Raw genomic sequence first — 21125 nt, 5'->3', positions numbered from 1 at the left:
TTAGATGGCTTCTTGCTTTGTAATGGTGGGCTGAGGGATGGAGGTGGGCTGCTTGGGCACCGCGGCAATGACCCCCTGGACCATTTTATAATGTTCTGAGCTGGAGGCAGTAGGTGGTGAAGGTATTGGGGTTTCAGGAGTGGCTGAAAAGTATAATAGAAAAGTATGTGAGTTTAGCATCTAACTTATAGGTAGAGTAGCCTATAGTGAACATATTTGCTTCTCAACAGTATAACATTTCTTGGAACAACACCATTTTTAGACAAGGAATAAGCACTTTTGTGACATTTCTGAGGGCATTAAAATGTTAAGAAAAAATAACAGAAGTTCTCTTTGACAAAATAAGCCAGATTAGTCTCCATGAAGGACATAGAGGATTATTCTGCCAAGCCTGTTTGTCCTTCCAGCTACCACATGTAGCTTGTGTACTAGTGAGAAATGTTAGCAATCTCTGTTCATTTAAATATTATGAATTGTAATGCATCATTTTGGATCGGCTTTAAAGTTTTGATTATCTTAGTCCCTTGATTATATGTGGTACAGCTTTGTGGTATACGCCATATCACTTGGCATGGAACGATGGTGAAATAATAGAGAAGCACATTAAACCCATTTTTGGGAGGTTAATCTGATTCTGCTTATATACACACGACACAGTAAAATAATGTATCCATTTGTAACTCCATTGCACTCCGAGTTAAAATTAACACTCAGGATCGTACAGTGTACACATCTCAAAAGTGATGGATTTGTACTTACAGATTTGACCATTATGGATTGGAGTCGGCATGTTGCTGGACACAATGACGTTGCTACTGAGGTGTTCTTGAACTAGGTGAGGATGCAGGGAGTGGGGCGCGTGAGGGGCTTCATTAGCAGAGCCTGAGAGATAAGACACAAACAGATTATCATATTGCATCGTAAAATGTGACAATTATCGTTTGTTTTAAACCGTGTTTAACTTTGACAACTTTTTTTGCGTGAAACTAGTCGAATGACGTTCATTTCAGGTTTGCCTCTTGTTTGCACAGCAGCAGGGAATTTTCAGTACCAATAAGAAGAGGGCTCACCCCCAAGCAGCATCTCCTGGAGCAGGTTGTCGATCTTGGCCATGCCAAAGAGCTTGACGAACTGGATCTGCTCGATCATCTGCCAGGTGATGCTCTGCAGCGTCGGCAGCAGGAGGAGCAGCTCTCCGAAACGACCCCGCGAGTCATACTGCCTGTCGTTGATGTAGTCCTCTAGGCTGACCTGGACCTGATACCTCATCCGTTTGATTTTACCAGGGTCACTCAGTCCTTTGGCATCTAGATGCAAATACAGTACATGGAGGATATAAGTGTGTGGGTTTAACCCATTTTGGCCTGATGTAACAGTTTTCTGAAAGACCCATGTTTCTGTATCAGTGGTGCTCAATATTTCATGTCAATGACCCCAAAAAGTAATTGGCCACCGTCTGAAAATATGTTGTTCCAGGAACCCCCCCCCCCCTTCCCCAGAAGCAAAGATTTGAGTTAAAAACGTTCGCTCTGAAAGAATATGTATTCAAAGATTTGCGCCACATTTTAACGATTTTTCAAAAATAGCAGACCTACAAGCTCGTAGCGCGGCACTCGGTGCCGCGCTATGAGCTTGTAGATCTGCTATTTTTCAATAGCTAAAGCATAACATAGTGCTTAAAACACCAAACGGGGTTCCCGCCTCAAAATGGGTTTTAACAACACCCGAGTGTTAATGAAAGATAAGGGAGTATTTTCCGATCCCTGAAGGAGGGGAATTTGCTTTTGCTGCATGAACCTGCTGAAGGCTGCTCAGATGGCTTTGATGAGCTGTGGGACAGTGGGCAAGCCAAGGGTCCGATGACCTTACAATTCAATCAGTTACGGTACACTCATTGTAATATATGATATTATTACAATTGCATTATATGTTGCAGTTATATACGGCATACAGTAGGTTGGAGACAACACTGAGCTGTCTACAATATAGTATATCGTACAAAATAGGTAGACAGACAAACAAAGAGAACACACTGTAAAGTCGTCAGTGTCTGTTTGTCTCTGAGAGTGTATACAGGTAACCAAATGGATAAATAAACACTGATGATTTTTTACTGTGTAGGCAGAATGCAGCTTAAGATGACATAGTTTTAACTTCCCAATAACCCATTTTAGTTTTTATGGAACCATGTCTACAGTGCAAAATAGTATGTTCTAAATTAAGTACCTGGGTCAAAGAAAACTATGGCTTTCAAACATGCATATTCGTTGTCGTCTATCTGAAGTTCCTGGAAGGGAAGAACCAGTTCATCTAGGATCCTCACCGCTACCCTGCTCACCTCCAACTCCGGGCAGTTCCTAGGAATAATGTGATCATTCCCTGTAGAAAAAGGAGGAGTAAATCATATTAGAACTAGACATTTTTTAACTACTGTAGACTATACTATGTTACCATATTGTTCATAATCTTTACCTAATAACAGGATATCTTTATATAGCATAGACCTCTTTGCAACGCCAAGCAGGAGATGCTCTCCGGCATGAGCTCGCAGTAAAGCCACCTGAAAGAGAAAATTAATTTCCTCGTGGTTTCATATTTGTTTTGTTGTATGAGAAAATCTTACAGGTACCACATATATGAATTAATTAATTGTTTTTGATAATGCCACTTGATCATATTATACCTCAAGGTCACACAGTAAACCAAACATTCAATGAGGGAGAGCAACAGAGATACAGAGACCATGTGGATGTCTGGTTCCCTCACTAATTCAACATCAGCAAATCAGTTACCAAGCCCTGGTGATCACAGTGTTAATGATTCTGGGCTTTTTTTTTAGGGGGGGGGGCATATAACTTTAAAACCAGCTCATCATATTCTAACTCAGGATTAAAATACATTAACCACTCTTGTGGAGGCATTTATATCTTCAGGCCCACAATGAACAAAACGTGTTCGTCGCTTCTTATTCCTAATATGCCGTCCTTTAATGCAATGTTTTCTCCTTTAGTTTAGTAAATATGTTTACTTTCAGAGAGAGAGAGAGAGAGAGAGAGAGAGAGAGAGAGAGAGAGAGAGTACATTTTATACTGATATACGTAACACTGTTACTTGTTCTGTTGAGGTGGTATGGTTTGGCGACTGACGTTGCCGCTACTTGAGCACTAGTTGATGAGTGACCAGAGTGTCTACAGGTATGTATGTGTACACTGGGTCTGGGTAGGAGTCTCACCTGGTCATCCAGGGGCAGGTCACAGAAGGCCGGGATGTATTTAGCCCACTCCACCAGGACCAGCAGCTGCTGTTTCATAGACTCACACACATCTGTGATGGTAGCAATTTTTTTGGTCCTGATGTCTCCGTTCAATATGGGACCAGGAGAGGTGATCTGCTCAGGGGAAATGTACAGTATATAGAAATTTCTTGTTAGCATTCTGTCTCACAGACGTGAGCAGATTAAACTCAAATGGGGAAAAAGCTCTGTGGCATGTGAATCCCAACGTTATTTTTGGCTGTGTTACCTGTCTTGACAGCACATCTGCCTGAATGAGTGCGTTGATGGATGGTAAACTGCTGTCCTCGTAGCTGGATCTCCTGGTGCTGATTCTGTCTCTTTCGTTCTGTACAGCTGAGATATAAACTGAAGGTTTTACTTTGTAGTAGTACTACACAACTAACACCCCAGCTCTGCAGTGTTTTGCGTGTGATTGAACATTGTGGCTTTTTACATAGCGGAATAAATTGTATACATAGTACAATTTAAATGTTGTTTTTTTTTTGTTTTTTTTTTACTAATTACCAAATAGAATATGCATGCTTTGACTTTTTTTTCTTTTACAATTTTATTTATACATTTTCAGGTTTAAAGACAAGACATACTTTACAAACATTCACAACACATACACATACACATACACACGCTCCCACCCCCCCACCCCCCCATTCAAAGGAAAGAAAAAGGAAAAAATGAGCATGCTTTGACATTAAACGGGAAAAATTAGGGTTCCAAGGCTGTGGTGTTTATCACTATATGACTATTATGGCCCAGAAATGTTTGCTCAGCATAAGCTGGTCATAGACTTCAGTGCTTTGTGGAGTGAACATTAACAAGGTGCTATTGCAACACACTGTGACAACGAGTAGCTTCAATTCAGTGAGGCAGCTCATAGTATGACAGTCAGTGTTGTTTTTGGCAGAAAATTTCTATTTTAGTTTTTGTCATAGTCTCTTGAATAGTTTTCACTTAGTTTTAGTCACCTGGAATGTATTCGTGTTAGTCTAGTTTTACAGGTGATTTAGTCAACTAAAATGTGTTTTAGGCGGGCCTTGATGCCATCGTAATGGTAGATTTTATACAATCTACAAAAGAAATTCGTCTTAGTTTTAGTCGATAAAAACAACACTGATGACAGTGATTCACAGATCTGTTTTTGTTACCCTGAGAGAGATGAAAGAAATCACAAAAAATCACTTATTTTAACAAGCAGGCATGTCATGTACAGTATACTGACTTGTTGGGACAATGTGTGTGATTCACTCTGTAACTGTATTGAATAGATAGCTACAGTACATGGTCTCATACCTTCTTTTTTCATGCCAGCTCTAAAGCATTTCTTCAGTCGACAGTATCTGCATTGATTCCTCTTGTCTTTGTCCACAATACATTGTCTGCTAAACCTGGAATTAGTTTGGAAATGAATCAATCAACATTTTTGCTATAATATAATTTACATTTCAAGTTAAATAACACCCCCCAGGGATCTATACTAGGCCGCCTCATGTTTCCCTCCATTTCCCTCTATACTAAATAATATTGTAGAAAAGCCGATCTAGCTAATAGCACATCTACTATTTTGCCGAATGTTCACCCCAGAATAGGGACAGTGGGACACTAGGGGCACCAACAGTACACAGATTCCTATACAGAGTTCCCCTATATGCTGCAGCAGTTGCCATTGCTTCCTACTTGAGTTGCTGTTCTCAAGTTTGGGGAAAACATTGTTCCCTTACTCCCCCCCCTACCCAGAATATCTTGTCTCAAAGTTAGTACTGCTCACATTCTTTGTCTATATTATTGGCAGCATGTGCACAGATCTCGTTCTCTCACCTGCACGAGTACATATGGTTTTTGCGGACACTGCGCCTGAAAAACCCCTTGCAGCCGTCACAGCTGGAAGCCCCATAGTGCTTGCCAGTGGCCCTGTCCCCGCAGATGGCACACAGAGTGCCCACTCCCATGTGGCTTGCAGCATTCATGGTGGCACTCTCACCAGGTGAGGAGTCTGACACAACGAGAGAGAGAGAGAGAGAGAGAGAGAGAGAGAGAGAGAGAGAGAGAAAATGAGAGAGAAGGAACATGAGTTTACCCAAATTAACACTAAAATATAACCATGTTCTATGAAGGGCATTTTTATTTACGCACGCTTTTTCATACGACGCTTCATTCATTGTAAATGGTTATTCGGGTTGGTGTAAATGGCCTCAGTCCTTCCAGCTGATCAAAGACATTTCAAATCAATCTGCAAGGACTACTCAGACACAGTAAACAGGTCAACAGTTTTGATTACCTCTGAAAAGGCAATCACTGGAGACTGTCTTCCCTTCAGCTGCCGTCATATCAGATAAGGTCAATCAATCACACTGAATGTCATGATTTCTTATTCTTCATTCAATAAGTTACGAATGGCTTATTGCGGCATGTGTTCACGTCATGTACAAATTACAGATATGAAGAGTACTAATTGTTCAAATAATCATTCTTAAGACACCAGTGTGACCATAAAATAGGTGAGAACTTTAGGCAGTGAGGTTCAGGAGTTGTTTCGCTTTAGGATCGGCTTTGCAGCCAAAAGTCATGGGAGAGTGAATGCAGAAATGTGTCATTTTGTCATCCTAACTTCTCGAAAACCATTAATCACACAATAAAGGCTAGAAACCCCATACTCTGGTTCTTAACTTCTGAATCTGTGGGAACCAACCGTCTGTAACTAGAGATGGACTTTCTTGATACTCAGCGGCCTATACCGCTTCATTAGAAGATCTATGCCATGTAATCAATCCGGTAGAAATATGACCATGTATCACATCTGTCCACAGGCTTGAACAAGTCACGTCCATGTCTGTAATGTATATTGCCCAACCAGCCAATTAGCACAACATGCATTGAGCACTGCTCATATACACTCTCGTAAATCTAAATCCTTTAATGTTTTACTATAGCAGTAAGTGATAAAAAAAGACATGTCACATGGGACTATAGCATCCACTATCATCCCTTGGCGAGGGCCAGAAGATGGACAAGTGACCCCTTGTATCACTCCATGGCAGAATCCCCTTTGCCCTCTAATGAGCAACGTTTTAAATGGTGAAAAGTCTCAAAGTTCAATGGCATGGCCATTGCATATAGGCTTTCTGTGACTCACCTGCACCCATGGCGAGTACTTGCATGTTTTCGAACTCCAGCGTGGTATAGGCTGGGTCCAGAGCCTCGCTATAGTCTGCCATGTCCATGTCTGCTGGTGCTTTGGGCAAACAAACTCTCATCTACCTGACAGTGAGGCAGAAAGTGGTTTTCTTGTCCAAGAAACTATAATGTCCCCCCCCCCTACCCCCACCCGCACCCCCTTCACACCTACAACCCTCTATTTGAGCCTGACTCCGCCCCCCGGTATGCTAGGTAGATCGTGGGCCCTGCTGCTTGTGCGTGATGGGGACTGGATGGTGTCAAAGGGGAGAGCACATGGAGGCTGCCAGTGACTGACAGCGGTAGGTCCTCCTCCTTCCTTCCTTCTCTCGTGCCTCTCTAACCAGAGGAGAGGCAGAGTGGCTCTCTAGTTGATGTTTAACTGGCCTCCTCTGTGTGGTGGATCAGAGGGGTTGTGGGTTTTTTTGGAGCGATAACACAACTTGGATAATTATCTTTCTTTCTGTTTTGGATCTGTGTGCTCTGTCTGTCTGTCTGTCTCTCATTATCTCTCTCTGTCTGTCTGTCTGTCTGTCTGTCTGTCTGTCTGTCTGTCTGTCTGTCTGTCTGTCTGTCTCTCTCCCCCTCTCTCTCTCTCTCTCCCCCTCTCTCTCTCCCCCCCTCTCTCTCTCTCCCCCCCTCTCTCTCTCTCCCCATCTCTACACACTGCTGCTAATAATGGATAAACAATTTCCCAATGAGGGCCATAAAATGTCAAATCTGCACCAAAGACACATCACCACTCAGCCAGTCCCTTTCAAAGCAGTAGAAGTATCTCATCACACTCTATGGCCTTGCCATATACTGTGAGTATATATTTAAAAAAAATCAGTGACCTAAATCTACTTCAGTACAAGGCAGACTATGCCATTTACAATTCAGTATTGAGCAAAGTTTAGCTTACCTGGGTTGCCCATATCATTAGTCCCAACAGCTTGGATTCAGACTTACATTTAATACATCCCTTGGTAAACCTCAGTTAATTCTTGCATAATTAACTAGAGAAATAACTCTCACTAAAGCAAATTGATGCCTTTAGGTAAAAGAGTTCATTGTTTCTCAAAATGCAGGGCATGCATGTGAGGCTGCATTTTGATCCAAATAGGCCTACTCAAAACTATGGCCTCGCCAGTTTCTCGCCAGTTTCTCCTCAAGTATAGGTCTGTCATGAAAACCTGACCTTCTGCAGGAAAGGGCACTCAAACTTCTGCATGTGTAAGAAGGCCCAGAGGATATATTTTGAGAGTAAAGCTTAAACTTCTATTTTATCGAATACTAAGGTTTCATATGACAAAGTACACAATACAGTAGGCTCAAGCCCACAGCCGCCAAGGTTTTACCAAATAGAAGTATTGAGCAAGTTAGTGAAAAGACTGGCCATATAGGGAATACATCTAAATCTTTGTAATCAAGATGATGAGCTCTAGAGAAATATATTATGCTCTTATATACTGCAGCAATGGTAAAAATGTTGTTGCGAAAATCCACAGCCCCGATCTGTGCGTATGTCAACGTAACATGGCAAACAGTAGTCTGGTATTTGAAGAAGAGAAAGTGCCAGTACAAAGCAATAGGTCAACGATCTTGGGTTCAACCAGACCTCAGGAGCAGTAAACCCCATGTGGGTGAACTTGGTAACCATCCACCCAGAGTATAGAGGATTCATAAAATAATATCTCTCTCTAGAGGCAGGCAAACACCATAACATTCCTCCACGTCACTGTGGAAATAGTCAGATGTGATCTTCTTCACAATGAAATATTGAGCCATATCTCTTAATCCAATCACAAATTAAAAGGAGACATTGTCAACCAGTGATTAAAACCCATTGAAATGGTTCTCTGAAGCCACTCAATGACAATACCCACTCAGATTCCGATTGGTTTATTGATTGATTGATTCATGGTTCGTTTGAAAAAGGCAAAGATTGGAACAAATCCTGATTAAAATTCACCGCCATTACACCTATATTATTAAATTAGTTCAAATCATTTCAACCCGAAAAGAATGCAGTGATCAAAGAATGTACTGAGAGCATGGTTATATATCAATGGCAAAATGTCTTCACATTCATGTGTGTTGAGAGTTTGCTCTCATATTTGCTCAGGAAGTTGGTTCATTATTTCCAAAGCACCCAGTGAGCAGGGGGATGGGAATGAAGGACAACCTGCGTGAAGCTATGAATGAGTCACTTGGAACAAATCTTATCTTCGCCGTCATTAAAGCTTTTTTTATCGCTGCTCCCATCTTAAATTTCTGTGAACTCCTCAAGGAACAGTCATATACAGGACTATAAAGTATAATCTGTGTGGTTATAGCTTTCTTAATCACACTTGGTGACACAAACTGTTCTCATGTGTGAGATAGCCATAGCTAGTTTGAAATCCTCAACTTTGGGGGCATTTATTCTTGCGAGATAGATGCGTCCCACGCATGCATGCACAGCATGCATAGTGTATAAGCATGAAACAGATGGTTGCTGCAGTAGTTACATAAAGATACTTAGCTTTATAGCTGCCCACGATGACCCAGGGAAAAATAAACCTAATGCATACAAAGTAGCAACTGCTTCATAACTTGAGATCCTATTGCTCAAGTTCAGACTATCGGAACCAACTATAACGCTCATGTTGGGTTGGGTCTGGTCCACAAGATTCGATACACCACCAAGGTACCTGTCTAAAAACGTCCTTATAATGTCAATGAAGTCCACACCCACAACACCAGAGGGAATTCAACAAACCATGTGCAACCCAGATTCGACACAAACACAAACTAAATTAATTTCGCTCCTATGTCACAAAAATGTGGAAGCCGTCATTAAGACATGCGAATCCCTTGACTCCTTCAAAACCGCTCTCAAAGGGCACCTACGCACGGCTGCAATTCGTAACTGGCCCCCGTAAAATCTGAATCCCCCCACCCACCCCTTTCCACCCTCACTGTATATATTTTTTCCTCTGTTATGATGATTTCCTGTTTTTGGCTATATAGAAGTGTATATTTGTATTTTGTACGTCTCTAAATGTTATGATGAATTGAAGACAGTGGATCTTCTTGTAAACAAGTGTAATGCAGTTTTTGTATTGAGTTGTGCTTGAAATGTACTGTAATTAAATAATTAATGCATTTTATTTAATAAATTAATCATTCAATCAATGTTCAAGGAAACATTTTTCATAGGAAAATATTCCACAAGAAGAAATAGACATTTTCTTATTTACACAGGGCTATGATAATGTTGGCACACAGCTGACAACATCTGTATTGGAGTTCATTTTGCAGTGGCCATGATGGGATGGGATGTGAGTCCTTTCTTATAATCAGTCACCCAAACTCCCTGCCCTGGGGCTAAAAGTCAAAGGACCGCTGAGAACTGATGTAACACTTGTGTGATTCTCCCCTTTGAAACTTCAAACTCCAGTTTGTGAACAAAGTCCTGTCTATCTTCACAATAGGAATCTCCGACCACTGACCAAACTCCATTTGTAACCGCTGCCTATTTGTACCTTCTCCTCAATCACTAGATTCCATTTACCAAGTCCAGTCCCAAAGGCAAGTGGCAGTATGAAGCCGTTTAGTAAAAATTGAAATTCTGGAAAAAGCAGTTGAGAGAGCAAAGGAGAATTCATTATGGCCTGGAGTTGTCAATAGGATTTGGAATACATTGCATGGGAACCAACTTTGTTTTTTTTAGAAGGGAGCTCCACCACAAGGGAAACGTGAGTGTTTATTGTGCACATCCAACTCTGTGTATATTGATAAAACGACAAAGAGACAATGTGCTTGCTCAAGCACCTTTGTGGCCAGCAGAAAAAGCCTACTGCTCTCCACTCACCTTGTGTGGTAGATGGAGGAGATATGTGAGTATCATGTCCTGGCGAAGACCTTGTCAACAGATAACTATCTGCAAATCACACAGCTTATGCAAGCCCCTCTGGTTGAGCAGGGGAATATCACGTTTTATGTGTCATTGACAAGTTAACTTAATTATTTCTGCCAATGGTGGTTAACTTTTAAGTATATAATTGATCTTATATGTGCCCTTTTTTATGTTTTCTTTTTTTTTTTGCTTTCGCCTATATATTCTTTTTATGGAGGGACAGACAGTAGGCCGACAATATGTGCCCTTTTTAAGTTATTGTCTTTAACGTTTGGATAGATCACTTTTCTGGGATCTAATTAAGCTATTTCTAGTCAGCTCGGTTTTCTGCAGTTCTAAATGATGATACACAGTAGTATAAAAACTAAAGGAAAAGCATCAGCCCCAGAGGCCTGCGATCCCCGTTTGTCAAAAACCTTTGGGACTGTTTGTTTACTTCAGTGAAGTCACCATCTAAAGTCATTGATATCCTGAAGCTGATATGACAGATTGAGAGTCTTTTAATTAGAGGCTTTTTAATTAGCAGATGGGAACTGCATGTGTGTCATTTCAACTCTTTAAAATGTGAAGACAGTGAATGAAGCTTTTGCGCTTTTGGGGCACATTTAGGTCAATGTGATGTATTCTAAGATGGTGAAAGCATACTAGTATGCAAGTACAGAGTACCAGTGTAGTTGCTAGTACTAAGTAGTAGAAAAATACCTCAGAGAACAACAGAGAATATCCACAATCATGATGTGGGTTTGTGTGTATTTTGACACTCTCTTTGGCAATGTAAAATGTGTTTTATCATGCTAATAAGCCCTTTTAAAATTTAAAATGGAATTGTAATAATAAACCAGTTGGTGCTCATGCATGTTGCACAGGTTTCATAATGTACATGTTGGACAATGGACACAGAAGTGTGTAGTTAGATAGCATCAAGTCATAATTGTGGTTTCTCACCTACTGAGTGGGAAAGCTCTAAATCATCAATAGTTCTGTGAAATGAATAGTGCCACTACATCATTTCTCATTTTAGCAGTAATATTGCTGTAGTTGCCTAGTTGGAAGCAGTCATTTGTTTTTTTGTTTTTTCAGACTTCCGCATAAAGATGGACTGATTAAATATGTCATCTTCCAATACATTTCTTTAAATTTGAACGGTATATCAACATGTTTGCATTTGATATATCTACGCATATAGCTTCTTAGCAATGACAGAGAAACTAAAGTTGCCTCAGTGCACCAAATAAGTAAACAATTGCATCAATAAACATGTAGACTGATGTGCAATGTAAATCAATCACAGTGCATGATAAGCCTCTATAATGATTAACCACTGTTTTGCTGAGAATTCATTTTGACTGCAGAGTGCCGACTCAATCACTTATGTCAGCAGCACCGCTCAGCGCACTTTTATCTTCCCGATTCCCTATAGGCCCTCCCAACATCAGCTAATCAATAGACATTTAACCTCAATATCTTGAATAACAAGATTATAAATGTTCAGGCATTCAACCTCATCCCACCCCAGCAGGACCAAAGACAAACAGGCCCACGTTGGGCAGCAGCCACACTTCAGAGGGAACATTTTCAATAGATTTTTGGCAGTTTAGGAACAAAATGGAAATGTCTTCTGTAAAATGTTTGTAGTGAAATTACACATCTGTGGCTGTTTATTAATGCTTATCAGATAGATGCTTATAAACCATGCATTTATGTGTGATCTGCAGTATGCTGTTGTTTGATAGTCTTCAGCCCGCTGTGTGTATTACTAATTATGGTCACAGTAAACTGACATGCTTCTTTGATATGGCCTTATGGGCAGTTTTATTGTTTTCAACCCATTGCCCTCATTATGGGGGTTCATAACCTGCAGGGTGGCAGGTATTTAACTCCCACGCAAGTCAACCATCCTGCAGCACAAATCACTGGATCTGGTCCATAGCTCTAATGCCTAGCAGTAAGGCTATGTATGGACCAGAGCTACTGCAGCACTATGCACAAATCACTGGATCTGATCCATAGCTCTAATGCCTAGCAGTAAGGCTATGTATGGACCAGAGCTACTGCAGCACTATGCACACGTACATCACTGACACTGGCTCTGAATGATGTCTGACCAACCTAGTCTGTCAGTGACGTTACAGTGCAATCACTTGCTACTACTGCCACCATGTGGACATTTCTATACACACTGTTGGGAAATGTGTTATTCAGCATCTAAAATGGTCACCACACCATATTCACTATCCAGAGTAGGACAACAATCTAATACCTTAACTTTCAGCTGGATACTACTACATTCTTTCTCCATTCAACAATATTTTATTCCTATTTTAATACCTTTTACGCCAAATAAGCGTAAAATGTATTTTGGACTTGGACACCATCAAGTCCATACTGTAAACCACAAACACATAGCATCAGTTATTTATAACAGTCGTAACATTTGCTCCCTCAGCAGCGCAGCGGCTTTACTCTCCATATTTATTACAGCAGCAGCTTGTTGTTTTTGCGCCTGACTGTGGAATAACCTACATACTTTTGACTAATTCCTTCGGTTCACACACAGCCAGGTTTTGAAAATACCTCTGTTTTTCTTTCACTTTACCTGGATTGGTGTATTGCAGTGTTCCATCCTCACCAAACATCCCTGTGATGGCAGATAGCCCTGACAGTTATCTGGCCCGTACTGAGCGAAGAAGGCCCATGAGCCCCAGACTTGGAGTGGGCTGCAGCTCTCTCAGGCCCAGCCACACTGAGGCAGGCAAACAGAGGGAGCAGGGCCAGGTCTGTTGTGCTGCCTGGCTGGCTTGCAAGGGCCATAGGGCTGGCCGTAGGGGCCCGAATGAGAGTAGCAACTGAGGATAATCCACTAATGCCTGTCACAATGAGATTTGATTGGAGGCTTGAACACCCAGCTTAATGGTATCAAGCAAAAAAACGGTAATACCCACCCTCCAAGTAGGCTGCTAATTGGGGGGCTCTGCCTCGGGTTTAATGCTACCTAAACACATGAAAATTGGCTAAATTTCCATTTAATGTAGATGATAATTTAGTTTACCGACTTCAAAACACTTTCTGAATTCTGACACAAAGGGCAAATCTTGCCTTATCCTTATCCCTAAACGTATTTGCCATTTACTATTTTGAAAAACATTTGAAAATAGTTCAACTAGCCGATCTACATCGAGACATTGTGAGCTTGTAGATCGGCTATTTGAACAATTTTAAACGTTTTTTCTTTTTTTAAATAGGCAAATTAGTTTAGGGATAAGGGTTAAGGGGTGGTGCAAGATATAGCCCAGAGTTGCATTTAGAGCTATGTTACTCTCAACTTCCGCCGCTCGCATGAATGCAGACCAGCCTCTCCTCTTTAGCGTAAATAAAAAGAACACTTTTGCTACTCACCAAAACAAAGGCGAGTTGTGTCATTAGAAAGCCTACTTTAGTGGATGCACTCTGAGCCCCCCACCACACGTATAAACTGTACTTTTTGGCCAAAAGGGGATTTTGTTTCCACCGGGAAAAAAATACTTTTAGTTACTTCGCTGCACCCTCTACCGATATTGCCCAGAGAATTGCCCCATAGAGAATATTTTTCCGGTGAAAAGAAATCCCTTTCTGGCCAAAAAGTACAGTTTATACGTGTGGTGGGGGGCTCAGAGTGCGTCCACTAAGGAAAGTAGGCTTTCTAATTACACAACTCGCCTTTGTTTTGGTGAGTAGCAAAAACGTTTTTATTTACGCTTAAGAGGAGAGGCTGGTCTGCATTCATGCGAGCGGTGGAAGTTGAGAGTAACATAGCTCTAAATTAAACGCATTAGAGCTATGGATCAGAGCTACGTGTTGCATAGTCACAAATAACCAATATGTAGCGATGGCCTGATGAGCTCTTCTCTAATGGCCCCACAATATCCATAGCTATTCTCTCAAAAGGTGTCTCAATGATTGGCAGAGGTTGTAATTGGGCACGTGCCACCCCCCTCCCTGAAGTCAATTGGCATTTCTCACAGGAGCTACAGAACTGAGCAATTTGACTGAGTATACATGCCCGGCCAGACAAAGTGACTAGAAATCCTGCACAGTGTTTTGTGGGAAGCCATGTGCGGCTGCCCATGGAATTGAATGGCCCCATTCCATCACTTTTTGTCCAAAATGCTCTGAACTCAAGATTTCCCTTTCTCTGGTAGAGTATTCCCCCTTTTATTATATAGGTAGCCTCTTCCAAACAGCCTGCCGTGCCCTGTTTAACTCCCTCTACCTCAGTCACCTTCTCAAACCAAGGTTTTAAAGTAGAGTCCTCTCTTTGCAGCCTACCTACTGTACATCTGGTGGAATTTCAACATCTAAAGGACAGTCTGGTGTTGAAAGCTGTTCTACACCCTTTTTGGCTGTGCCAAGCAACTTCTCTCTCCTTCTCTGGGTCTTTGATTGTAGAGGCTTCACTGGGCCCGCCTCCAATTCTACCTCAGCGAATGGCAACTCTCTGAAAACTGTTCTTGCAGTCTGAGCTCTCGTGGTAACCACATTGCAAGGCTGTACTAGTTTTGTAGCTGTTTGCCTCCTTCACCTGAGCTCTGTACCTTGCTGGTCTGTACTGGCTGGTGCACAAGGTCTAGTAGAGTAGGAACATCATTACCTAGAATGACTGCATATGGCAAAGTAGGAGCTAGCGCTACCAACAAAAAAAATGTCTGGCCTCCTACTGTCAAATAAACCTGTACTGTGGGGTAGGCTACTCATGTTTATCACCATGAACGCAGCTAATTGTGGCCTTCTCTTCACTCCACCTTTCTCTTGGGACAAGACTGGACAGTATTATTGACTGAAAACTCCCTGTATCAAGTAGGGCTTCCTCCCTCTGACCATTAACCAAAACAAGTACAGTAGCCTACTGGCTTTCTCCTGACATGTAACTATGTTGGTCGCTCTAGGGGCTGCAGTGAACATAACTGGTTTATTGTCACCATTTGCTGGGCAAACATATTGGGTGTGGCCTAGACCATTACATAGATATAGCACCTAATGTCTTGTTTTGAGGATCTCTTAGAATTAGCTGAAGGAAAATGCCTACCACTAGAAGCCCAGACCAGAGCCCTGTCTCTTAGAATTAGCTGAAGGAAAAAGCCTACCACTAGAATCCCTCCCCAGACCAAAGCCCTGTTCACCCCCATTGGACTTACTGGACTGAGCGTTGTGGTTCTCGTGGCCAATGCTGCTCCCCTTTCTGGCTGATGTAAAGACCTCAGCGAGGCGTGCTGCTTCGTCTGCCGTCTTGGGATCGTGTTCGCAGATCCAAACCTCCAGGTCAGGCTGCATCATCCTCAGAAACTGTTCAAGGATCAATGTCTCTGCAATATCTTCCTTTGTCGATTCGTCTGGTTTGACCCATTTTCCAAACAGGTCTTTCAAACGTACGTACAGCTCTCTTGGAGTCTCTCCCCGCTCGATGTTCAGGGACCGGAACCTTCTGCGATAAGTATCAGCTGTTATTTCATCACGCCCCCCCATCGGCTTGCCCATCAGGTTCTTCCTCCTCCTCCTGACCTCCTGGTGCTGCTCATGTCCAGGGCCTTCTCCCGTGTCATTGACCTGCAGCTGGAGCTGCTGGAACTGGTGCTGCATACCCTTCCAACTCTGCTCATGTCGAGAGTCTTCCCTCTCCATCTGCTGGTCTCTAGTCTTCCGTGTCCGAACAAGACTCTTCACCATCTCTGTGAGCTCCTCCAGACCTGTCCCCGGCTTAGCCGCTGCCATGACCCCCGGGTCAGCTGACGCGCCCACGTCATTCTCTGGTGCCTCCTGGCCGGCATCCTTCTTTGCTGGTTTGGGTGGCATGACTTTGTGGTCTGTTGTGGGCCCCACTCACTGCCACCAATTGTAATGTCGGCCCGATAAGCGGCTGGCGGCCCGATTTACCTCCTGGAGTCAGGAGGTAAAATGCAGCCACACCATGGTTTATTCCCAAAAGAAGGTTGACAGCATGGGAAATGGCATAACACACCGTACACACGCAGCAAACAAATAGGGCATGTTGGTGTGCAGCTCCACCATGCCCTCTCACTGAATCTAACACTGAGTGTGTGTGTGTGTGTGCTTCCTGGCAGCCTTTTATAGGCAGCTGAAACAATCAGTGCAGACTCTACCATATTACCGGTTAAACATGCAACACTTCTGAACCCCACATAACCCACATCACATGAGCCTATAAATCTATATCACTACACCGGTAAGTAAATATCAATTATGCCCACTATTGCACGATAAACCACATATCCCATTATCATTAGCAGCTCCAATGCATAACTCAAACACCCCCTGGCCATTTCACTGTGGTCCAGTCCAGACCAATATATGGCGCTCTGGTAGCTTGGGGACTCTTTTGCCCGAAGAGACAGAACAGAAGCAGTCAGTATTCAAGTACCCATAACACAGTCTCGTATTACATAATTGTACTTATTGCCCTGACACATATTGCATTCTCATGTTCATAATACTTTCAATAAACCAGTTCAACTCATGACTTTTCCTTTGTGTGCAAATACAAATACTTAAATGTGCCAAATATCAGTAACGGAGGACCACTTCGTTACAATGGCCTACCTTGCAAAAATGTTCAGATATGATTCAGTTTGCAAATTTAACGTTAGCTCCACTGGATTCCTAAAATACATGAAGTTTCATATGTCCTATCCAAACCCTACAATTCTACTGCTCTTCCAAGAGTAGTACCTGAGACAAGGGTCTACATTTTTCATTGGAAGATTAGGGGAAACCACTTCGAACCACTAAAGATCATAACATAACTTAACATAACATAACATATCATAGGTTGATTAAAATAACATTGTATTAATTAAAAATACAATATTTACCAAATCCTATCCTAAAAATAATTTATCATGAGCACCACAAAGTAGGACCTGTCAGTGTAAGTGTTCATTTAACTCTGAAAGCGTAAACTTGTGAGGGTCTTTCAAAATTAAATGACTTCACTATAACATTCTCTGCACCAGATATGGTCTTGTGTGTAGGAGTCTAGCTTATAGCATCTCAGTGCCTCTTCACCAGATATGGTGTTGTGTGTAGGAGTCTAGCATCTCAGTGCCTCTTGACTTCACCAAGTCATTCAACTTTCTAGACAAACAGATCTGTTCATTGAGGGGCTGTCCAATAGCCTTTGTTGTGTTTACATACACCAACTGATTCTGCAAATGACAGAGCTCAGCGTTTGCCTAGGTTGTGACCGTTGAGCAATTAATATCATGTGTCTGACATGAAGTTATGTGTAGCCCTATTATAAAAGCTATAATGTTTGCTCTTCTGTGGTCTTGGTAGTCAACACTTTATGATAAATTAGATTTAAAAGGATATGCAAATTGTATGTTTCCATTTGTGACATTCAAGTCACTGCTGGTTAATACGTGATTGCAAAATGTAAGTAAAATAATGCAAAAATAATGCAAGGAAACGTTAAACTCAGTAATTTCACTATTGTTATGCTTTCTGGAGACAATTTCTACATTGGTGCATCCAGAGCAGTACTGTACTTTGCTGTTATTTTTGTTTGCACCAAGAAATAAAGTGCAACCCGGTCTCAGGCAAAAAGAAGCTTATGGCAGGCACTGGGCAGCTGCCAAGGAAATGCATTTGTAACATAAATATTTCTTGAAAATCTGGTATAGGCTACAAAATAAATAAATACAGTGAGAAATGCATCGAATGGATGTATTTAACCTATCCAAACTATTATGCGCAGCACCAACAGAACAGCTTTAGTTAATTTCGATCTTTCAGAGGGAGACATTACACAAAAACAGTTTACTTTTTCTTTTTTAGGTGATCGAAAAGGCATAGGCAGAAGCTTAAAGCTTATTAGTGCCTATCCTTATCTCAATGTATTCCAAAATACTATTGAAGATATGCATCATTTATAGAAGAAGAAGAATTAAACAAACAAAAAACAAAAACAGACAACAGACAACGAGAAACAAGGAGGGAAAAGGACAAAAACAGACAAAGCTAAAATGTTATAGTCCAACACTATATAGCATAACATAGCTCAGCTCCCCACTCATTCCAGGTTATAATTATACAGTAATTCCTGTTTGAGCCTCTTTTTAAATGTGAAGCCATTCAGGCCAGTGCCTCAAGGTGACTGGCAGGAGTTTGTCCCTAACATGCACGCCTTTCGAAGTGAGTGGGAATTGGAGCACCCAGACAAATCCCACATCAACATGCAAAAGCCTCAGTCAGGTTCAAACTCCTTGCCAACCACTAAGCCAGCCACCATCCAAGGCCAAATATGAATGGATGTGTGGACATAATATATTAGTTGGCTTATTATCAACGCCCATGTGGTTGTTTCCACATTACAGTTTGTCATTTCAACTCTTTTAAACTATAGCCCTATATCATTTTCTATCAAGGGACATACATTTGCCTTGGGCTTTTCGTCTTTTCAGTTATGAATGGATGAATTTGAAATGCCCCATGACCATATAATATTTTTGAAGGAAGTAATGCACTCCTGTGGGACAAGGCAAGCACCCACAATAATAAACGTACCACTAGGCTGAAGCATAATTATGTGAGATTACTGTTACTGTTGCTTTTATTATTACAAGTAGCACTGGGTATAGATGATTTATTTCATACCATGACTAGAAATGGGGCGTATGTTGGGGAGAATAGACCTACAATATATATGTATATTATATATATACTATATGCAGTCGCAAGGTGGAACGGAGAACAGAACAGATAACTGGAAGAGACCATTGGATCTAATAAGGGTTTAATAACTTTTTGAGAAAAATGTGAATATTTATGTCTGCGTATACCTATCTTGTATTTTTAATCTAGATACATTTACCATACTCTTATTATTGTTATTGTTATTTTTGCTGTTTATTAATGGTGTTTTAAAGTAAAGAGTAAATATTACTATTACTACTTTCTCCACTAATGCTGTATGTTATTAGAAATGAAAACCGTAAAAACAGTAGGAATGGTCTGCTCTTAAACCCCCTTTAAATGGTCTTTGCATACCTATAGTCCCATAAGACAGGGGTTCCCAAACCTCTTCACGTCAAGGACCTCCAAATTGACACCAATTTAGCCTGTGGACCCCCATTTGAAGAGATATGCCAGGGACCCCCATAAGAGAAGATTTTTACGGCTCTAGCAGTGATTCTCAACCAGTTCAATTTCAAGGACCCCCAGGGTTACGGAACCCCCATTGAATGGCATTTCTATCTCTTGAGACCCTCAATTTATATTGTAAAATCAATGTTAATTTAACTCTGAGAGTGTACAAATGGAACTACCAGGTCCATTTGGTTCCATTTGTACACTCTCAGAGTTACAGACCCATAAGGGACCATTTGGTTCCAAACTATCATTTAGCTGGGTCCCCCCTGGAACTCCCTCAAGTACCCCTGGGGGTCCCCGGACCCCACTTTGGGAACCACTGCCATAAGATAGAAAGACAGAGATGGAGAGCATAGTACCAAATATTGGGAAAAGTTAATCTGTTCTGTTCTGTTCAAGTTATATCCCATTATAAGTTTAGTTTTCTTGTGTGCTATTATATGTTCATTGCCAATAATGTTTTTGCATCTCCCATCGTAACATGCAAACCAGAACAACTACACCCATGCCATCTATGCACACTATATCTGGTTCATATTCACATGTATCAGAAAAAATACACACAATCTGTCAATTGATCAATTTCTAACAAGGCCAGGATATTAACTTGTTAAAGTGCTTGTAGGTATACAGTAAACAGCATCATATAGGCCTACTATAACAAAAAGCAAAGTTCCAGACAATAATCCACAGAAAACGACTGACATGGTCTCGACTCTCAACATTTCTGTATTTTTCTTGAAACACGTACAATGCAACCCTGCGTTAATTAGCATGTTAAAGATTCACCCTTTACAAAACAAATTTAAATGAATACAGGATTTTACTTTGTACTTTTGCTGTATCCTGTACTCTGCTTCAAACACACATATAGGCAGGCCAATACTCCGATCGGAAACCTAAAACCATCGTCTGTGTCTTTGGAAGGTTACACCAGCCTTTTCTCCATCCCAGACCAGTGTCATCATCGTGTTGGAACACAGCTTTTAGGGCCTATATTTAACAACCTCCATATCTTTGACACGCCTCCTTGATTGCGGGCGGCCATGTGAAAAACCAAGACGTAAATGGCGATGATATTATTAACCACCAGGAAACCATATAGCGTCCCATAGTTGCTCTCAGGCCGGTGACTTTGCAAAGCTACCGGCTTTCTGAGAAGCATAACGAAAGCAAGCAGCTGGCACACACAATCTTTTTCACTCCAGCCACTGAGTTAAAAGTGATGAAAACAAAGTGGTGCTCACCTAATGGTAGTTCCATACTTGAACTGACTTGTTTATTAACATTGACCATGGCTTCTTCCTCCTATTATCTCCTCCAAAGCATGTGTTTTTATAAAGTCTCTTATTCTTCCCCCACGTCTTCTCAAAGCATAAGGTGCAAAATATGGAAGTTTGTCAGCGCCGCGTTGTGAGAAGGGTGTTGTTGGCGCAAGGTAAGGCCCGGTGTCGCTGCTGTTATCTTATTGATTTTTCTAATCTGGGTAAATGTGGGTGGAGAGGTTAAACAGTAACCAGGCTTGTATGGATCCAACCAATCTATATGGCAGCTGCATGTAACTATAGCAACAAGATGATAGAAATTCAAATAGACGTAAAGTTATGATGTGTTTCACCCTCTTTTCTCATCACCAAA

General features: G+C 41.5%; 1 protein-coding gene across 3 annotated transcripts; it reads right to left on the bottom strand.

Moving 5' to 3' along the window:
* Positions 1-20783, bottom strand: hnf4a (hepatocyte nuclear factor 4, alpha; the record flags this gene model as incomplete). Of its 3 annotated transcripts, none has more annotated exons than XM_080763852.1 (10): positions 1-143; positions 760-882; positions 1071-1307; positions 2227-2379; positions 2473-2560; positions 3233-3388; positions 3522-3628; positions 4583-4677; positions 5108-5282; positions 20735-20783. In XM_080763852.1, the coding sequence occupies 10 exons, from the start codon at positions 20781-20783 to the stop codon at positions 1-3; spliced, it is 1326 nt and encodes a 441-aa protein (XP_080619978.1). The 3 variants fall into 3 exon arrangements, with proteins under 3 accessions (XP_080619978.1, XP_080619979.1, XP_080619977.1); XM_080763853.1 differs by lacking the exon at positions 20735-20783 and adding an exon at positions 6423-6519; XM_080763851.1 differs by lacking the exon at positions 20735-20783 and adding an exon at positions 6423-6510 and having other exon boundaries at positions 760-920; positions 1052-1307.
* Positions 20784-21125: the final 342 nt, after the last annotated feature.

The sequence above is a fragment of the Protomyctophum bolini genome (assembly GCF_963924005.1).
Source record: "Protomyctophum bolini genome assembly, chromosome: 5".
In the NCBI taxonomy this organism is placed as follows: domain Eukaryota; kingdom Metazoa; phylum Chordata; class Actinopteri; order Myctophiformes; family Myctophidae; genus Protomyctophum; species Protomyctophum bolini.
This window is presented reverse-complemented; position numbering and strand designations above follow the sequence as displayed.